The 22,165-nt window shown below is 39.4% G+C and overlaps 1 protein-coding gene across 1 annotated transcript in view; it reads right to left on the reverse strand.

Moving 5' to 3' along the window:
* Positions 1–22,165, reverse strand: part of Bem46 (abhydrolase domain containing 13-like protein Bem46) — a 151,224-nt gene that overhangs the window by 82,288 nt on the left and 46,771 nt on the right. The window contains exon 3 of the mRNA XM_067149012.2: positions 5,189–5,382. Within this exon, the coding sequence (XP_067005113.1) occupies positions 5,189–5,382 (194 nt within the window). The remainder of the gene's footprint in view (positions 1–5,188; positions 5,383–22,165) is intronic.

Below are 22,165 nucleotides of genomic sequence, written 5' to 3' on the forward strand. Positions count from 1 at the left end.
ACCGGTCTAATCACTGTATGGCGCTGACTCTTGTCTTGACATCAGGAATCTTACTGCAGTCTGAGGTGATGCATGACCCAAGGTATTTGAACTGGGTCACTTTATTACACCGGACCCCACCCACATTGATCGTGCCATCAGTTTGATCACCACATTCCAGGTACCCCGTCTTCTTCAAATTTAATTTCATCCCAAATTCTTCAAGACGCATCTTCCACTCTTGTACTTTCTGTTCGAGGCCCTCACATGTCTCATTAGCTAACATGACCCCAAACCCCAAGGCACTACAGCCCTTGAAGGGCCTTGGCCTACCAAGCAACCGCTGCTCAGCCTTAAGGCCTGCAGATTACGGGGTGTCATATGGTCAGCATGACGAATCCTCTCGGCCATTATTCTTGGCTTTCTAGACCAGGACCGCTATCTCACCATCAGATAGCTCCTCAATTCTAATCAAGTAGGCTGAGTGGACCTCGAACCAGCCCTCAGGTGCAGGTAAAAATCCCTGGCCTGGCCGGGAATCGAACCCAGGGCCTCCGAGTAAGAGGAACGCACGCTACCCCTATACCACGGGGCCGGCAGCTAACATGACATCGTTCACATATAATAATGTCCATGGATGCCTGGTCTAAATATCATTTGTGACGGCATTCATGCAGAGTATGAAGAGCAATGGGGACAAGGCTGATTCTTGATGGACACCAACACTGATTTGGAAGGTATCGGACATTCCTGCTGCATACCATACTGAACTTGTGGTCTTTCGGTACAGAAGTTTCACCCAGTTGACATAGGCTTCAGGTACACTGTGTAGTCTTATTGCCAGCCAAATGGGAACATGTGTTACTCTGTCAAATGCCTTTTGATGCCTGTTGTTTTAAGGGGCCTAACATCTAAGGTCATCGGCCCCAAATGCCTTTTCCAAATCAAGAAAGGCCAAGTGAACTGTCGTCCTTTACTCGTGGTGTCTTTCCATCAATAGACAAAGTGCATGGATGGCGTCTGTTGTTCCACTGTTTTTAACAAAGCCACACTAGTTAGATGAAATAGTGATGATGTTTTGTAATCTTGCATCAAGAACATGTCCAAAAATTTTCATAGTATGGCATAAGATACGGATTGGCCTATAATTTGAGCAATCCTGTATATCTCCTTTTTCTTTCCAAAATGGAACTGTGATACTGGTCTTCCAGGCCTCTGTTACTGTGTCCCCCATAATAATCTTGCTGAAGAAGTCAGTAAGCCATACTATACCTTGTTCTTCCAGAAGATTCAATACTTCGGCGGGGATATCATCTGCACCAGGCTCTTTCCCCGACTTCATTTCGTTAATGGTAGTGGACACTTCTTCTGTAGTGATAGCGGGCACTGGGCCTTGAATGGAATCGGCTGTAGGTAGAGGTGGGTGAGGAAACTCCTTGTTGCATGTATCCTCAAAATACTCCTTCCAGTAACATAGTACATCATGTCTCTTTTGTAGGAGGAGCCCATTTCTGTCTTCGATGTTGAAAACATGACTTAGATCTTGTGTGGCGCGCTCTCGAGCGCAGGCAAGTTTCTAGATTCTATTTGTGCTACCAGGCTTATCCAGCTCATCATAGATGGCTTTGTAATGTGTTACTTTTGCAGTTGCTACAGCTAGTTTTGCACTGGACTTAAGAGCCTGGTACCTATCTAAATCCTCCGAGCTGCGTGTCTGGTGCCATGTCTTGTAAGCAGCTTTCTTTTCCCTCGTTACCTGCTGCACATCATCATTCCACCACCAAGTCTGCTTGTCAATAAGGCATCAATTTGGTTTGGTGACACCTAGGGTGGATGTCGCATATGTCTTGATGGATTCAGACAGTGTGTTCCAGCCATCTTCTACAGATGACATTGTAGAATTTGAAATCAATGATATCAATGCTTCTTTGATGGTAGCTCGATTTTCTAATAGTCTCCACCATTTAATGCATTCAATTTTCGTGCTGGGCTTCAGAGATACATAATCTATATGGTCTGTGGCATCCAGTACAAGTAGTCTGTGTTGAGGAGCAATGCTGCCACATGGGATCACTTTCGTATCCTTGACCATGGCAAGGTCTCTTCGTCGTGTCATCCAGTAGTCAATTTGGGATATATGGCTTCCACTATAGTAGGTGATAAGGTGTGAATTCCGCTTTCTAAAAACAGGTGTTTGTTACAAACAGATCCCACGCTTCAGCAAATTCTAAGATTCGCATGCCATCATTGTTACGGCAACCATATCCATGGCCTCTACGGTTTCATTCAAATCCATCCCTTTCATGACCAACATATCCATTTAGATCTCCACCAATGAACAGAATCTCTCTCTTCTTCAAGGCAGCCAGTCTGTGGGGCATAGCATGTCAAAAGTCGAATTAAACTGGTCCCCAAGTTGATCTTTATTGACATCAGGCGGTTGCTGATGCGTGCTACTTCAGAGATGCTGTCATGAACCTCTGAAAGTGATCATCCAGTTAACGAACACCAAGGCATGTAAGGCGGGTGAGATAAAGAGGGAAAAGCAGCAACAGCAGGAACAGTGGAAAGGGGATAATTTTAAGGTAGAAGGGAAGATCCTGTTGGGAGAACCTCATCTATCCATTGCAGACCAGGGGCAGATCTACAAATGTTTCAGGCTCTGTGATGACCCATACGTTATTGTAAGGAAGATGGGTGAATGTTCATAAGGATAGTTAATGATCAATAATTAAGTCATTAGCTTTACGTCCCACTAACGACTTTTACGGTTTTTGCAGACGCCAAGGTGCCAGAATTTAGTCCCACAGGAGTTCTTTTACGTGCCAGTAAATCTACTGACACAAGGCTGACGTATTTGAGCACCTTCAAATACCACCAGACTGAGCCAGGATCGAACCTTCCAAGTTGGGGTCAGAAGGCCAGCGCCTCAACTGTCTGAGCCACTCAGCCTGGCCAGGTTAATGATCAGGAGTTGGTTGGCACCTATACATACTGTAACTTAAAGCATTATGTAAGATGGAGGTTAGTGTGTGACAGTAGTACTATGTGTTGTTTATATTTTTCATTTTGTCTGACAAACCTGAGCTATCATACATGCCTGTTATAACTGTAAATTGCTTAACTGACACCATGCCAATTACCACAAATCAAGGGGAGTGATTGTAATCATACACAAGTATGATCCCCGATTTTAGGTTAGGAAATTTTTGTAAATGATGATCTCCTGATTTTAGGTGAAGAAATTTTTGTAAAAAGATTTGTAATATAAAGTAGTGAATATCATGCAAGTTTGTTCAATTAAGATGTAAGAACACAGTATTATAAGAAGGATTTGTAGTTAGGGAATACTGAACATCCTTATATTTGTATACCTTTTAATTTGGGTAAGAGTCTGTACACATGGCCTAGCAGTGAAGATTGTGCAACTTGGGAAACAGTGATTATATCGATAAAGACTGTTGAGTTGGTTGAAAGCGTTGCAACAAGTGGCTTGGAAACCCAGGGTACAGCCAGGAAGTATAGGCTGAAAACTGTAATTCATGAATGTGAATGATGTGAGAGTACGTTTATTTGAGTATCAGCCACTCGGTAACGAATCCGAAAGCTCTGATTTTGAACGAGGTTGCATTGTCCAAGTGATGCTTGACGATGTTTCAGTTGTAGTGTTGCTATCAGTAGACGTTTGACAGTCGTTACGTCATGTGGAGCAAGCCTATATATACGTGTGCGACAAGGTCTTTTGCATTATCCATTATGGAGTGAGAAGTGTTGAAGAACACTGATTGTGGAGTCGTCACTCTACCATTACGAAACAATCCACAAAGGCATTACGGAATCATTATGAGGGTATTGTGAAGTTATCGCAAGTTAATTCCCAGTGTGCACTCCGTGGAAGATGCTACATAGTGTTAATTTGTTAGTCATACTCTGGTTTATTCCTCTCTGAGAAAATGCACAGAGTGTGTGGTGATTTATATGTGCAATCTGGAGCTGGCGTGTTGTGCACAGAACTGATTGTTGCTGGATGAAATCGTAGGGCAAGTGTTCAGTGCTTGGTCATTCTTTGATTCGACATGGTGTTCATCGTTCATTCATTCCACAGTAGCCTTTTTACATTGTAAAGTTGTATGGTTTGATTGACGGAGTATAGTGCGAGGTGACTGGGATGGATTTAAAAAAAAAGTTATAACCCATGGTAAATTGATTCCATGGTGATGATGCTATTTTGTTCATGTAAATGAGGTTAAGAATGGACAGTCGTCTTATCCGTATGAAATCATCAATCTGAAGCGTGGCCTTCAGAACAATGTACGAATGTAGACTGCAGATGTTGTTTGTGGATGTTTATTTTTGTAAGCATCAAAACGAGTTGGTCCTATCATGTGATGATTATTGTTGGTATTTGTTTAGTTTTATTTTGTTTTGGGAGTAAATTCTCGTAGTGAAACTAATGGTGAATCATTTATTTTCACCAGCCTGATGACCGTTGCCTTGGGAGAAGGAGTTCATTCATGCTCTTACAGAGTCAATTATTCCTGTAAATCTTTTGCAGGTGGTGCCCAATTTCATAATTTATATCTTATTCTAGTTACAAATTATCCATTTCAAGTTTCAATTTCTCCAAGAAGTTACACCCTGAATAAACAATATCCCTGTCCCAATCGGTGGGGATTAGTGACTCTGCGTTCAACCACGGACATTCCCTGGACCTGCCTCAGACCCCTGCTGATTCCGTATTCTCAGTGCTAACAAAATAAGATCTTCAGCACACAAAACATTTCTTCAAATCATCAAGATTTCACTATAATTGAAATATGGCAGCACAGATTTTAATATAACTGAATTGGGACCAATGATTTTTGTTCATTACAGCTGAAAGTTCTCACTGCAACTAACTTCACTAAAACAAGAGTTGACTGTATATTCTCCCACGGTATCACACAAGAAAGAGAGAGAAAAGCAAATTATCAAAGCTAAAGAAGAAGGTTGTCTGTTTTTATCTACAGAAAGTAGTTTCCCGGCTAATTAGGTTATCTTATGCTACCTCCATTCATTTATTATCTCATCTCCTTCGCATTCCACCTCTACATTAGGCCACGTGAACATAAATTACTTTTCAGGATTTCTTCTGTGGTATGCAATGGCCTAATTTTCCCTAAATGAATACTAACATATCTTGATATTATTCCTAACTCTGAAGACTTACCTAATGACCTGCCAAATAAAATAATTTCCTTATGATTGACATCTTGCCGTGATGCCAAGTAATCTAAAGCTGCTCGAGCATCCATGCAAAGACCCTCTTCACTGGGCGATCCTTGGGACAAGCCATAACCTCGATATTCCAGCATTAAAATATTGCATTGAAGATTCTGGTAGAGACCAAGAGTATTCTGTAACCTAGAAAATATAAATTTCAATATTAACCCTCAGATTTGGTAATAAAAAATCATAAGTATGAAATCTATATATATAAAGTAGCTTGTCCTGACTGACTGACTGACTGACTGATTCATCATCGCCGAGCCAAAACTACTGGACATAAAGAAATGAAATTTTGGGGATATATTCATATTAAGATGTAGGTGCTCGCTAAGAGAGGATTTTTGGATATTCCGTCGCTAAGGGGGTGAAAAGGGGGGTGGAATTTTAAAATGAGTGTGTCTATATCTCTAAACTTTAAAAGTTTACGGATGTGAAAATTGGTATTTAGAATCTTCTTTAAAAATAAGGAAACACGTATTTTTTTTGTTTTCAGACAATCCCAATAGGAGGGGTGAAAAAGGGGTTGAATGCCTTTAATCAGGATACCGGTACTTATATCTCAGAAACTGAAGATATTACAGACCTCAAAATTGGTACTTTTGATCGCTTTCAAAAATAAAGAAACACTTATTTTTTTGTTTATGGAAAATCCAATTAATGAGAGGGTGAAAAGGGGGGTGAATTTTTAAAATGAGTGCATCTATATCACAAAAGTTTTAAAGGATAGAGATTTAAAAATTGGTATTTAGAATATTCATTAAAAATAAAGGAACATGTATTTCTTTTGTTTTCGGAAAATCCCAATAGGAAGGGTGAAAAGGGGTGAAAAAGGGTTGAATGCCTTTAAAGAGAATACTTATATCTTAGAAACTGAAGATATTACAGACCTGAAAATTGGTGTTTGGGATCTCCTTTAAAAATGAAGGAACGCGTATTTTTTTGTTCTTAGAAAATCCAATTAATGGTGGGGGTAAAAGGGGGGTGATTTTTTAATATGAGTGTATCTATACCTCAAAACTTTTAAAGTTTATAGATGTAAAAATTGGTATTTAGGATGTCCTTTAAAAATACAGAAACACGTATTTTTTGTTTTCGGAAAATCCTAATACGAAGGGTGGAAAAGGGTGAAAAACAGGTTGAATGCCTCTAATGTGGCTACTTATATTTCAGAACCTGAAGATATTACAGACCTGAAAATTGGTATTTGGGATCTACTTTAAAAATAAAGAAACAAGTATTTTTTCGTTTTGGGAAAATCCAAATAATGGGGGGTGAAAAGGGGGATGACGTTTTTAAAATGAGTGTATCTATATCTCAAAACTTTTAAAGTTTATAGATGTAAAATTTGGTAATTAGAATCTCCTTTAAAAATAAAGAAACACGTATTTTTTGTTTTCGGAAAATCGTAATAGGAAGGGTGGAAAAGGGTGAAAAAGAAGTTGAATGCCTTTAATGAGGCTACTTATATTTCAGAACCTGAAGATATTACAGACCTGAAAATTGGTATTTGGGATCTACTTTAAAAATACAGAAACAGGTTATTTTTCGTTTTTGGAAAATCCAAATAATGGGGGGTGAAAAGGGGGGGGTGAATTTTTAAAATGAGTGTGTCTACATCTTAAAACTTTAAACGTTTACAGATGTAAAAATTGGTGTTTAGAATCTCCCTTAAAAATAAAGGAACACGTATTTCTTTGTTTTCTCTAAATCCCAATAGGAGGGGTGTAAAAGGGTGAATAATGGGTTGAATGCCTTTAATGAGGATACATATATCTCAGAAACTGAAGATATTACAGAACTGAAAATTTGTAAATGGGATCTCCTATAGAAATAAAGAAACACGTATATTTTTGCTTTTGGAAAATTCAATTAATGACGGTTAAACAGGAGTGACAAAACGGGGTAAATTTTTTGAAAGACTATATCTACAGAATATCTGAGAAGCGTAAAATGTTACAGACGTAAAAAGTGGGTATTTGGAATCTCCTGTAAGTGTAAAGAAACATAGGTGATTTGTTTTTGGAAACTGCACTTAAGAGGAACTAAAAAGGGGGTGAAATTTTAAAATGAGAATTTCTACAGTATATCTCAAAAACTGAACATGTTACAGAAGTGAAAAATGGTATTTTTATCTCTATTAAAAATAAAGAAACGTGTATTTTTAGTTTTCGGAAATACCACTTGGGAGGAGGGGGGGGGGTAAAAGTGACTGAAAATGGTGTTGAATTATTTTAATTAGGCTACTGTTATCTTGAAAATGAAGATGTTACAGACATGAAATTTGATATTTGGAATCTGCTTTAAAAGTAAAGAAACACATTCTCGGAAAATCCAATGAAGCGGGGTGGCGGTGAAAGAATTGAAAATATATTGACTTAATTGTATGAGAATACATACATATAATAAAAACTAAAGTTGTTACAGGCGTGAAAATTGGTATTTGGATCTCCTTTAAAAACAAAGAAAAACGCGTTTTGGGGGGCGGGAGTGAAAAGGAGTTGAATTCCTTTCATGAGGACACATGAATCAAAAACTGAAGAAGTTAGAGTCGTGATGATTGGTATTTAGAAGATCCTTTACTATTAAATAAACAAGTATTTTTTGCCGGAAAATTCACTTAGGTGTGGGTGGGGGGTGAAAGTGAAAAATGTGAATTATTTTAATCTCAAAACTGAAGGTAATAGACGTGAATATTAGTGTTTGGAATCTCCTTTAACATAAAGAAACACGCCTTCTTTTAGTTTTTTTGGGGGGAGGGGGTGTTGGGTAAATAAACTTAACGGTGGTAGGGTGTAAAAGGAGGTGAGACCAATTGATTTTACTGTTCATAATGTATTTATAAGGAGCCTCCGTTGCTTAGGTGGCAGCGCGCCGGCCTCTCACAGCTGGGTTCCGTGGTTCAAATCCCGGTCTCTCCATGTGACATTCGTGCTGGACAAAACGGAGGCAGAAAAAATTTTTCTCCGGATACCCCGTTTTTCCCTGTCATCATTCATTCCAGCAAAACTGTCAAATATAATTTCATTTCATTTGTCATCCATTAATCATTGCCCCAGAGGAGTGCAACAGGTTTCGGCTGCCACAAATCCTATTGTCGCCGCTAGATGGGGGCTTTATTCATTCCATTCCTGACCCTGTCGTATGATTGGAAACATGCTGTAGATTTTCGATGTACCTATTCTGATCATAAACCGGTCATTTTTAATCTTTCCTGGGTTCTGTTTCAAGAGCCATCTTTTCCTTAGGAGAACGTTCTTAGATACAGTAGATTTTCCTGTCATATAAATAAAAATTTAAACACATTGAAATAAACGATAGGAATGAGATAGACCGTCCAATTTTTCACTCCATAATAAGGTCAGTAATGCACGGAAGTATGTCATTCGTATGGCCAGAAATCCTGCACACTTGCCTACGCGCGACAATGGTGCTGGTCACATTCTCAACAATGGCAATGACAGCAGATGTAATTTACTGCCAAGTAGCGGTCTTGCATCTTGCTGTGGGGTCCAGAACATCTATAATAATAATAATAATAATAATAATAATAATAATGTTCTGGACCGTCGTCAAATGTGCGGACCGCGCTGGAAACGGGTCCTGGACGGGTAATGACTAAGAATGCAGTCCGGCCACGGGTTCAGTATCGCCAAGGCACCAAAGACGATACCACGCTGGATCTCCTGAAGGATTTGATCCATATTAAAAATGTTTATAGGAAAAGATGGCAAAGATTTAGGGACCCAACTCACCGGGTGGAATACCTGGACTTAGCTCGGGAAGTACGAAATCAATTGCTGGAAAGAAAGATTGAAAAACAGGAGGAAACTTGCCATAATCTATTAGAAAACGAGTCAGATCACGAATTTTGGGGGATTCTCTCAGAAAACGAGTCCGATCGCGAATTTCGGCGGATTATATATAAAACAATAAGCATTCAATTCTAAATTTCAGTATAATACCGTAGCGAAGCACAGGTATCTTGCTAGTATCTAATAAGAATAAATGATCCGATGTGAAAATAAATGATGATCTTAACTAATGAAAGAACAGTTGAAAATATCAATACTGTTAACCATCAGAGCTATATTTTTTACTCTTACTGTTAAACCTAGATGATATTGACACTCAATGCCATAAATGTTGCATATGCCATGTGAAATTTAGCAACTTAGACAGACAGACAGACAGACAGACAGACAGACAGACAGACAGACAGACAATTATTACAGACTGTTATCCCTTTCAGCATTGTCTGCAAGCCTCTGTGATTTTACTAAACTCTGCCACAATACTCTGTTTGTAATTAACTCTGTTGCCTTGTTTAGTTCTATACCCTTATCATTAAATCAATAGAAACTGAGTCTACCCATTGTTGTCTTGGTTTACCTTTAATTCTCTTACCCTCTATTACCAAGTCTATTATTCTCCCAGGTAATCTATCATCTTCCATTCACCTCACATGACCCCACCACCAAAGCCAGTTCATGGAGTAGTGAGTGAGCTGTTGAAGTGGATGGATGTTTTTTCCTAGTGCTCTGAAGTGTTGTTGTTTACCACGGGCTGCATGTTGGAAATTTACCGGGCGAGGATAGGAATGTGGTACAAGCGGGTGAGACCCTCTTTCCTGCGACAGTGCAGTCTTTCCGGACCTAGTAACTTGTGGTTCCTGGCAGTTGTTATAGCGGCCATATTGGTTATTGGTGGTACTGAGTTGAACTCAAGACCTGCAGTGGAGTGTGATGTTCAGATCTCCACAGAAGCGATGGCAATTCAGTGTTCAACATGTGGCAAGAAAGAATGGAATCAAGTGTGTGATGTGTTTAAAGTTATTATATTTTGTTCCACGCGAGTAACGACCATTTACAAGCTATGAATAAATCCTTTTATAATTAGTACATACTCTCTGGTTTTACAGATAGACAGCTCTCTGCTAGTCTCCGTCACAGAATGATAAACCAACAGAGGGCATATCAATCCCTAACATCCTTCCCACCCTGGTCTATCTCCAGGGCGACGACCAGCTACACTAGACAAGTTATAACAATCCCCTTTGAGTCCATAAGAATTACGGTTCTGATCACTCTATCTCTTCCAGCTCGGATCACTGCTGTGTGTCTTCCACATGTGTCGAGGTTAGTTGTCTTCCTGAAGAAGTGCTACAATTCTGTGTCTGTAGCATGGAAAGTCTTAGCATTGTCTGTGTAGATTACATGTGGCAACCCTCGTCTTCCTGCAAATCTTTGTAATGCGAGGATAAATGTTCCAGTGGTCATGTCAGAACATAATTTCAGATGCAAGGCCCTCAATGATGCATACGTGAAGAGAGCAATATAGTATTTCTTTGGCTCACTGCCCACCTTGGTATTGTGACTGTTCACAACGTAACCTATAGTATGTCATGATACCAAGGAGATCATTCTACGATAAAAATTGTCCAAGTTAGGATTTTTCCACCTGTTCCGGGACATGAATGACAATAAGCTGACTTGCGCAACCCAACTCTAGTTGCTGGTAATTAGCAGCAAGGCATTGCAGGAGCGCTTGTACTTGAAGTTTACTCACTCCAACCGCGAGATGGAGACGCGTCATCATGTGATTGAGAATCTAGGTCACTAGCAGAGCTCATGGAGGATACCCAACATAACCAACATAATACTATAATTCCCTCGTCCATTCACCACTACCAACTCACCGAATTCAATTGTTTTTAACAAGACAATCTGTACAAATAGCACAATACTCAACGGATAGTCACATGTAAACATCCATTTGAATCAGAGAGTTTTATACATAATTATGAAGCAGAGAAGTGCTCTACATAATTGAAAGAACGGTAACTATGCCGTGAACAAGGCTGCACCTTAATGGTTACCAGATGTTGGGTCTTGACTGCGGTAGTGAGCTCAAGGATTCCCCTAGCACTAGTCACCGTCCATCGACAGAGACCAAAGGACACTTTTATGATTGCTCGAGAATCCACAAAGCGACTTTAATAAGATTCACTCAGTGAAAATGGGAGTACAGAAGCTACAATTTGATATCCCATTCGTTACTGTACGTTACGTATTAGCGGACTGTATTTTGACAAAGAGGCGTGTTTTCCCTCTCCACCAGCTTCAGGGTGTCTTGCCTATATATTACGGAGCTGCGAAACAGGCATCATCAGTTCATTTTCAGTTCATCATCAGTTTGTTGTGACTAGTGTGTGAGTTCTTTGTGAAGGAATCATTCTGAAGTGTGAACAGTATACTACAGTGATGTATTAAAGTCTGTGATTTTATGTGGAAGTAACCACAATCTAATTAAGCAATTTACGTGTACAGTGTAAGGTACAGCATGCCGCTAACAAATGAACTAGAAATGGTACGAAACTGTGATGACCATTGTCCGTGTGATGAGGAGGTCGTGTATCAAGCCATTTATATGGCTAAACTCGTATGGCTCAATTAACATAAATAGGCACATATTTAACTAAGTGTGTGGAGCGAGTGTATCAGAAACGGACGTGAAATATTTAGGAAATCGAATGAACGGCCCATTGTCGGCAATGTATAAGGGCAGTGCCTCGTCAGATAAATCCCTAACGCAGTAAAGAGCTCGACCTGCATATGACTAAGTGCAGTGGAGTATGCCTGAATTATTGTTATGTAGTACGAGAGTGTTATCACATTTGTAGCGTATCCAGTGTCATTTCTAACTGAACCAGTGAAACTTTAGGGCCTAAGTAACTATCAGTAAGAAGGATAGGTAGGTGAGGAGGAAATGTCAGACTTCAGAGACATAACCATCATTAGACTGGGGTGCTCGTGTCATTGAGCAGATCCAACCATATATTTAATCTGTGATGTGTGATATAAACTAACGCATTCACATTAAACAACTTCCCCTCATTTACATAAGGAGTCTAAAAGAACGTTGGAGTGAACGAGATATCTAGCTGTCTGCCGGAATTTCGCCTTGTATAGCAGAGAGAACGAGACATCGAGCTGACTGCCGGAATTTCGCCTTGTATAGCAGAGATCGTCCGGAACTTCGTACGAGATCAAGCCGTCATGTTCTTGACTCATGAGTTGGTCATCCAAGGACTTCAGATCGCTGAAGGCATCATGAAGATCGAGTAAATATATGGGTGTGCCCTCCTGTAAAACTGTGTTCGTGGTTGACGAAGGCTGAGTACATTTTCAAAATATTATTACTATTTGAATATCTTATCCAAATGTAAATACTAAAACAGTAAATTTGCACGTAGATATAACGTAGATCACCAGTATGCTATTTCAGCAGGATGACAGCATTTTATTTGATGGGTTTTTCTGGAGATATTTCTTCATGGCTGGGGCAACCATATTTCATTTCTGTTTATTTATAAGGGTTTGTAGTGCACAACGTAGATTTAAGGACCTTAGATTAATTAAGTGTGAAGGGCTGTAAAATAACAGGGCATAAATATTATGTATAAATGGCTCAGATCATCACCGATTCACTAGCTAACAGGAGTCATCACAAGCTTTCTCAATTTGTTGATTTGATACTTCACATAATGAGATAGGAAAACCCCCGTTTAGAATTTAAGACGTCGGAGGCAATGGAACTTGACGTGATACTGGAGTATACATTGTGTACCTATTTAGCTCATGAATGCTTGGAATAACTTGACCCGTGTGGTAGATTCATCTTCAAGGTGGCTTGTTTCGGCGTATCGAGGGGAGAGAGACAGCTTATTGTCCAGGCTGTAGCTCAGACGTGGTATTGTGCAATGTAAATGAAGCTCCTTTCGAGTTAAATTGATAAGCGCGAAGTGCATGCCACGTCATAGACAATAAGGCCAGAGGTAGGTACAAGATGTAATGAGTCGTGATAGCAGCCAGGAAAGGAATGATGTATTTTGCTGCGAAGAAACAAATTCTCAAGGGACTCAGAAGGGTAGTCCGTTGTGCTTGGAAGTGAACCAGGCCACAGCTGGCTGTGATTTATGATACTTGGCAAAAGGACGAGATGGGCCAAGCGCTCGTTATGTTTGTGAAGGGTAAAGGAGTAGTATCTGTTGTATTCCTCTCAAAACAATGATTCCAAGCTACCATTTATTATTAACACCGTTAAGCTCCAGCGTTATGAGATGAGCAATCCTACCAGTTTCTTCTTTAACCTTCTAAACCGTAAAGGTTCCAGGTTAACATATTCCATGTCTCAGGAGATCCAGTGTCCATTTAATTGTAAAGGAACGAGAAGGAAGATAACTACAACCAGTGACACTGTATAAGAGAACTACAACTGACGCACTGTACGAGAAGAAAGTACTGCTGATACACGGTACTGGAGTGACACGGCTGCAATGGACTGGACTTCAAACGTTCGTGGAGCGTAGTCTTGTTATGTTCGTGGAAAGTGGATGATTGTGGAGAGAGCTTGCGCATTAAGTATTGTAGCACTTGTGGCGGCCTAGCATTATATGTTGGTGAAAGCTATCTCAGACTTTCCATAATTTATGTTGAGGATCGACAGACGTGTATATATCTTTACAACAAGTGTTAAAATATGTGAACACAGTAGTACAAGGTACAGTATCTGTGTGATGTGATAACTGCCGATTATGAGAATCGGTAAGTCGAATTGATATAGAGACAGTGAAGGGTATTTATCTTCATACATGTACATTGTTCATCGGACTATCTACAAATGGTAGCTTAGTTCTCACTTTCGTTTTCCCATGGTTTTCATTATTGTTGTTGTAAATATGGAGTCTTCCAGCAATATTTTATGTGTGTATTATATGTATAATGTTGTATGTTGATGAGGTGCTCATGCACGGAATTTGTTCAGAATATAGTTAGCTATTTTAGAATCAGTGTTATTGATGAACCTAGGTGCAGTTCCTACCTAATTAGTCGTTTTCAGGAGGTTAGGTAAGGCCTGCAGCAGATGTACCAGTACGCAGCATTATGTACACGCCCTGGGATATAAAGTTTATCATGCTCTTATCTAAATTCGAGGGATCCATTCTGGTGAACTCTGGCGCCCATACTACGGACATTTCGGTTAATTATGTTTATTAATTTTATTAAGTTTTTGAGTAATTTTATTTATATATTTTTATTTATGATTTTATTTATTATTATCATCAAAAAGTTACAATTGGCGCCCAACTAAGTATGTGTCCGAAAATTGTGGAAAGCAAGACCAGTGATGGTGACACTCTAATTGGCTGTTTTGAAGTCACAATCTTCCAATAGTAATCCGCACCTGTAAGAACTTCTATAGGTAGATCTTTGTTAGATTCATCTCGTCGATCAGCTAGTTTTACCTTCCTGACCCAAGCCAGAACTCCAATAACTTGCGGCGGTGTTGATTGTGCTGAATATGTATTATTACTTTCGAAAACTGTAACGGTAACGGTGATCAAAGCCCTTGTTGAGTATCCTATGATGTGAAAGTGGGCTCCTCTTCTTTTTTTCTGCAGTGCTACAGGATGCTTCAAAAGCAGTGACTTCTAGACTCGTGTTACCACAGGTGAAGGCTTTGAATGACCAGATGGACTAGGTGTGTCAGCAGCTGGACCTGGTGTATGTGGAGACGGTTTGCTGGATAGAAGACCGGGACTTCACGTGGGATGGACTGCGCCTGAACAGGCAAGGCTCCTACGAGTTAGGAAATCTGTATGAAAGAGTCATTAAGTCGGCAAAGATGAGAAAGACTGGAGTCGGAGGAGGGCTGCCAACTGGAACTGACGATAGGTAATGAGCAGCCACAGATTACAGACTACTGCAAGTGAATTGTCAAAGCGTGCATAATAAAATTATTGAATTTTGGAATCTTACTGAATTGTCATTTGTACAGAGTCATGGCTGACGAAGCGGTGTGGACTGGATGGCTGCGATCGACACGACATCTTGTGGTGAACTTTTCTTGTCTTCTGCAGTGTAATGGCAGAAAGGGGCGTCTTTAACAGCTGTTTTCTAGCCGTGTACTTATAAAACTTACCGTGATAAAGATGTGTAATCACATATTTTCTTCATTTATACAACATAATTCGTCTAAATTATGTACGGTAATAAAATGTTATAAAAATTGTGTTCGAAACACTTGACTGTACAAAATATATTGTTTATACATTATTTTTAATTAGTGTACATATTTTGTGTGAGGGCAGGAGATTAGGTAAATGGGATACAACTAATGTTACTCTCTTTGTACCAACAGAGCATTTAATAACTTTCACTGAAATCGGCATATAAATAAATGAATAAATAAATACATAAATACATAAATTAAATAAATAAATAAATACATAAATAAATAGCGTGTGGCCTCCGGAGAAGCCTGCTGAAGGTCTTTCGATTTGACACCTGATATGCGACCTGTGCGTCTGTGAGAATGGAGCCCTACCTATCATAAATTCTAATGCTCAAGACGGCACACACACCCACGCCCCTAACCATCGGAATTTACCAATGAAGGTTAAAGTCCCCAACCCGGCCGGAAATCGAACCCAGGATCCCTTGGACCGAAAGGCCAGCACACTAACCATTTTACCATGGAGCTGGAAATCAGCACCAAAGAGGATATAATAGGATAGAGATGAAAATCATTAATAAATTTTGGTTCCAAGACAGATGGCCACTTGTAGTTTCAGTCCGCAATCAGAGATTGCACCGCAATATGCAGTGTGTGCAATACCTTACTATTACTATCAACAGATAGTGCAGAGAAGTGACTTCCACCGTAGTAATGCACCCTTCCCCCCACCTTCTATCCTACTCCCCCCCCCTCCTTCACCACACCTCCTCATCTACAATGATGATTATAATGCAGTTCTACTATTTCCATTCCCAATACATTATAATTCATATATTTTTATTTTGAAGTACTTGCTATGTCCTAAATAATGATAATGATCTGATACCCCTAGTTTGTATGGCATACTATGTTCTTGAGAGCATAACCTCACACAACGAAGTAGCTTGACACATTACCACAAAGATGATATTATGACAAATAATGAAAACAAATGACAAATAATAAATTCTTCAAAAGCAAGTCAGCAGAACATAGCACACGCAAGATATGGGTGTCACATCAGTATCCAAGTAATCATTATCAAGTTTCCAGTCCAGTTTCCCGGGTGTGGTTTATTCATGTACCACTGATCCTTCAAGACTTCATCTCAGTTGATTCCTTTGGATGTGATATCTTCCTTCACTTGGTTCAGCCATATCCTCCTAGGTCTTCCAACAGGTCTCTTTCCAGTAATCTCAGTATGCAACTACTGTTTTGCAATTTTTCTTTCTGTCATATGCTTGACGAGACCAAACCATCGCAAACGTGCCCTAGATATGGTCTCCTTCAGGGACAGATTTATTCCAGCTTGTTCTCTAATCTTCTCATTTCTTACTTGGTCTTTCCTAGTCTTTTGAAGCATGCTTCTTAGAAACTTCATTTCTGAAGGCTGAAGTCTTCTGTCATCCTTTTTGGTAGTTGTGCATGTTTCCAACCCATAAGTCAATATAGGGACTTACTGATGGAATTGACTGGATTTCTGAATATGGTTATTTAATTCACGCTGTATTCTGTTGTCACTTGATATTATGCACCCAAGGTACTGATGCTGGTTTATTGTTTCCAATTGAAGGGTACACAAGAAAAAGGGGGAATGTCATATCTTCTACAAACTGAGATAATTAAATTTGAAACTTTCAACCTTTAATACAGTCTACAATAGTCCATGTATTATATATATATATATTATGTAACGTTAGCCTAATGTATTGGTATTGTAAAAAGATAATATTGAAAATATAGAATTAAGTTTTATAATTGAAAAGAAATAGAAAATGAAGTAAATACACATTTGTCACGAAAACAAAGGGGAATGTCAGTCTTATGAACACATTATCACGGAAATAAAGGGGAATGTCACTTTTAACAAAACCTACCAAATGACCTGTCAATCAATAGTGAGGAAGTGCATCAATGAATGATCTTCCCTCTGGTCCACAAAATGATCTAAGGACGTGCAGATCAGAAAATTTTGCTGTAGAGATTGGATGTAAACCCGAAATAGAAAAAAATTACATATTTAAAATCTCAATCTTGCCAGAATGTTTGGGAATGTAGAGCAACTTCATGTACACTAACTCTTGCACTTACGTTCATAAGATGCCTCTGGAAGAACAAACTCACTAACCGGTGTTTCTGGGAAGTGTGGAGTTGATTTTGGAGCATTTACAACAAGTCGTTCCCAATGGCCATTGTAACTGTCTCTGTATTCCATGAATCGTGGATGCTCAATAGAGATGACAAGTTCCCTTATAGGTCTTGTTTTAAAAGGGCAAATTTTTCTGTACAAGGGAATAAAAAACCCTGGTCCACAGACAAATCATTGGTTGATCAACTTCGATTACATGGAAAAGGAAGAGCTTATTTCTGGCACTTCTAAAATGATCCGCCCAGTCTTCTGGCGTTTCAGCTGCACATTTCTGATTAATTAGTGCCATGTTTCTATCGCACTCTAAGTAAGAGTGCCCATGAATTGGAAATACTATTTTCACAGACTCGAGGCATTTGGCATGATGTACTTTAAGTGGAGAAATCTAAAAAGAGTCCAGTTCTTATTCTGTCCATATGCAGAATCACAGAAGGTTGTCAAGTGTTTTATCTCGTCCCCAAGTTCACAAAATATAAAATGATGTAACACAGAACACACTTCATCTGCTGCTTTATGTGCAACTGTCTCTGGGTATGTATAGAATACCGAGTGTCCACTAGACAAGACATGTATATTGAAAGATAACAGTGACAGCTGTCTACAGTAATCACGTCGTTAATGGATAAATTCTTTTGGAAATCCATCGCTATTGCCACATACAAAACTGACATTCCCTCTTTGTTTCTTGTTCTGTGGTGACATTCCCCTTTCGTCAATTGTACATGTATTCTTAAACTTGTTATATTTCCGTAACAATTACCTTTACTTGGTTGTACATAAAGTATATATGGGTAGTGATAATTCACTTTTTGTTTTACATTGACATTCCCCTTTTTTCCCGTGTATCCTTCAATTGTACACCTTCCAGCATTATATTATCTTTACTTATCTGTTTATTAACAGAGGTTGCAGCAGTTTTTGTAGCACTTGCTTTCAGTCCATATTTTTCAGATGATCATTCCAGACGTTCAGCCTTTCCTGGACTTCCATCTCGCCATTTCCCCAGATAACTATATCATCTGCAAAAGCAAATACTTTAAGATCCATGTTGGTGTTCTGCTTCACTTCTTTTATGATTTCATCCATGATGGTGATGAATAGTAATAGTGAAAGGGCACTGCCTTGTTGCACTGTTCTAGACATCTGAAACCAATCTGAATATCCATTTCCTACTTGAACACAGCTGTAGCAGTCATCATAATGCATTTTTATTCTCTGAATGAGTTCCATAGATACATTCTTCTTTTTAAGACACTTCCATATAGATTGGCAGTGTAGTACAGTTCGTTAAAATTGAGAAAATGTGCGGTTTTCCATTTGATCATTTGGTAGCATTGCTTTTAATCACGACCTTCCTACTGATGCCATTGTAATGACCTTTGCTGACTTCAGTTGGGAAAACCACAAAGACGGTCTTTGTGAGGATGTAAAAAGACAGGTGAAGAGTGAGCATCTGCCATTATAATGAAAAAATGCCCAACTCAATTCTAACTGGCATTAGACAAGTGGGCCTGTCATCATAATGAAAACTCCCCAACTTGATTGTGACTGATAGTAGGCAACAGTTTTCACGTAAGAAAACACGTTTGGTGACTCCCCATCGTGTTTCTGGGGCAATGTTACGAGCTATGCAATTTAATGCAATCTTACAATGTTTACATTAGGCTACTTACAAGAATTCTGTAGCGAAGCCCGGGTACATTAGCTGGTTATATATAGAAGGGACAGGGTCTAGAGGTGGCAAAGTATTTATCTGTGTGCGAAAGAACATGGGTAGTTATTTAAAACGGGTTGATGAGGATCACGAACAGCTGTGTGTGCAAATCATGGATCAAGGTAATGCCAACCCCATTCAAATAGTAGGAATATATAGGGCGCCTGGTAACAACTTCTCAGTACTCAATAGGCTGTACAATGTTACGTGTACAGGAAACAACATGCAGAAAATATTTATAATTGCAGGTGACCTAAATCTTCCGGACATAAAATGGTCTGGGGAGGCTAAGGGAAGGGGCTACAGTCAGGTCGCAGTAAAGAAGCTAATTAGGGATGGTGGATTTACTCAAGTAGTAGACTTTCTGACTTGAGGAAACAACACATTAGATGTTTAGGCACATAAACGTAATGTCGGACAATTTTGTTAATATTATTAATAGGGCTATAGAGCAGTTTGTGCCCCTTAAATGACTAAAATGGAACCCAGATCTGGAATTCTACAATAGGAAAATTAGGAGCCTTAAAAGGAAAGTAAGGAACAAGTACAACAAAAGCCAATTTATGTCAAACCACATGAATAGGTTTCACAATCAGCCCAAAGAAATCGCTTCTGAAAAGAAAGCAGCTCATGACAAATATATGAAAAGTATACTTTCTTCCAGGGAAAATGCATGGAAAAATCTCTACAAGTATGTTTGGAAAAGGAAAGGAGCCAGTCATGATGTGTTTTTTTTTTCTTTACGTTGCACGAACACAGATATGTCTTATGGCGACGATGGGATAGGAAAGGCCTAGGAAGTGGAAGGAAGCGGCCGTGGCCTTAATTAGGGTACAGCACCGGCATTTGCCTGGTGTAAAAATGGGAAACCACGGAAAACCATCTTCAGGGCTGCCGACAGTGGGGCTTGAACCCACTATCTCCCGATTACTGGATACTGGCCGCACTTAAGCGACTGCAGTTATCAAGCTCGGTACACGATGTGTCAATCGTAACGTCCAAAGAAGATGAGGTTATTACTGACAATCTACTAACAGCTAATGAATTAAATCATTGTTATAGGAACGTATTTAATGAGCAAAATAGCCTGGCGATAGACATTATCGATAACACTGATTGTTCTCTCTTCCAAATTAGTGAACAAAATATCAGGAAAGAATTAAGAACTTACGGAAAAATATGTCACAGGGTCTGATAATATTGCTGGAGAGGTTCTGAAACTGGGAGGTGGAGCTATTCTATGTTATTTGGAAATACTATTTACTGTGTCTCTCAACAACACGCAAATTCCAGATGACTGGAAGAAAGAAACTAGTCTCGATTTTAAAGGGGGTAACAGGCTGCTAATGGGCAACATTAGACCCATTAACCTTATGTCCATTGTATGCAAACAAAAGGAACACCTCATTTCAGAATATATAAGGGAACAACGGGAGAAAAGTGTGTGTATTAACAGCGGTCAACATGGTTTTAGAAAAGGTTTCTGTTGCAAGAGCCAGATGTTGTCACTCTTTCAAGATATTAGCAAGTCATTAGACCAAGGCGTGCAAGTTGATGCTACTGTAATTGATTTTGCTAAAGCATTAGATGTAGTACCATATGACATTCTGATATGAAAATGGGTGGAAATAAACAATGATTAAAGGGTGGTTCTGTGGATCAAAAAATTTTTGCTTGATGATGATGATGATGATGATGCTTGTTGTTTTACGGGGCCTAACATCGCAGGTCATCGGCCCCCGAAAATTTTTGACAGACCGCAGAAAACTATGGTAAATATTTGTTCGTAAATCGGAGAATTGATGATTGGAATGCATTACCAGCAGCTGTCTTAGAGCCTTTTCCCAAAAATGTAACATGCTCCAAGAATAGACTCCAGCGTTCTGTAAATTGTGTGCAAATTTCTATGTGATGGTACCATATTTTAATGAAACGCTCAACCTACTGTAAATTGTAGTATTAAGGCACGAATGAATGAATGAATGCATGAATTTGTATACAAATGTGCTGTATTTAAGATAATAGTAATTGGTGATGATGATGCTATTCTTTTATTATTATTATTTTTTCTGCTATTTGCTTTACGTCGCACCGACACAGATACGTCTTATGGCGATGATGGGATAGGAAAGGCCTAGGATTGGAAAGGAAGTGGTCGTGGCCTTAAGGTACAGCCCCAGCATTTGCCTGGTGTGAAAATGGGAAACCACGGAAAACCATCTTCAGCACTGCCGACAGTGGGGTTCGAACCCACTATCTCCCGATTACTGGATACTAGCTGCACTTAAGCGACTGCAATTATTGAGCTCGGTATGATGATGATGATGATGACGATGCTTGTTGTTTAAAGGGGCCTAACATTGAGGTCATCGGCCCCTAATTGTACGAAATGAGATGAAATGTTATGACAAATTAAAAGTCCAAAATCCTCCACTGACCAGAATTCAAAGCGTGAGGACGAAGAATGAATGGATAGATGGATATGAATTTAAAACAAGTAGTGGAACCGACCCACAGTGCCTCACATGCTCAGAAGCTGGCACAAAACAATAGTATTACTGACCAATGGACTGCTTCTATGGCACGATACTGAATCGATTATGCTTGTAGTTGAAACGGGCCCAAAATCCAGGTCATCAGCCCCCCATAATGGTACGTATCGCTAGGAAAGTAGAACCATGCTATTTGTCATTTGGCGGTACTAATCAAAAGTAGCATAGACTCGTGGTATTCCACACATTATGGTACTATTTACAGGTTGTGTAATGCGCACATGTAACACAGACCTATGGTGTTTCGCACATTGTGGTGCTATTTACAGGCAATGCAAACCTATGCAAACATAAGTGGACTAACCACAGGGACTCGAACTATCCCATGGTATTCCTCACACAGGAGGAACTAAGCATAGGCAAGGCAGAACCATGGTGTCGCTCATCCCATGGTGTTGCTCATATAGGGGTATGAATCACAAGTACTGTAAGACCCTCATCCTGATC

This window comes from Anabrus simplex, chromosome 1 (genome assembly GCF_040414725.1).
Source record: "Anabrus simplex isolate iqAnaSimp1 chromosome 1, ASM4041472v1, whole genome shotgun sequence".
Classification (NCBI taxonomy): Eukaryota; Metazoa; Arthropoda; class Insecta; order Orthoptera; family Tettigoniidae; genus Anabrus; species Anabrus simplex.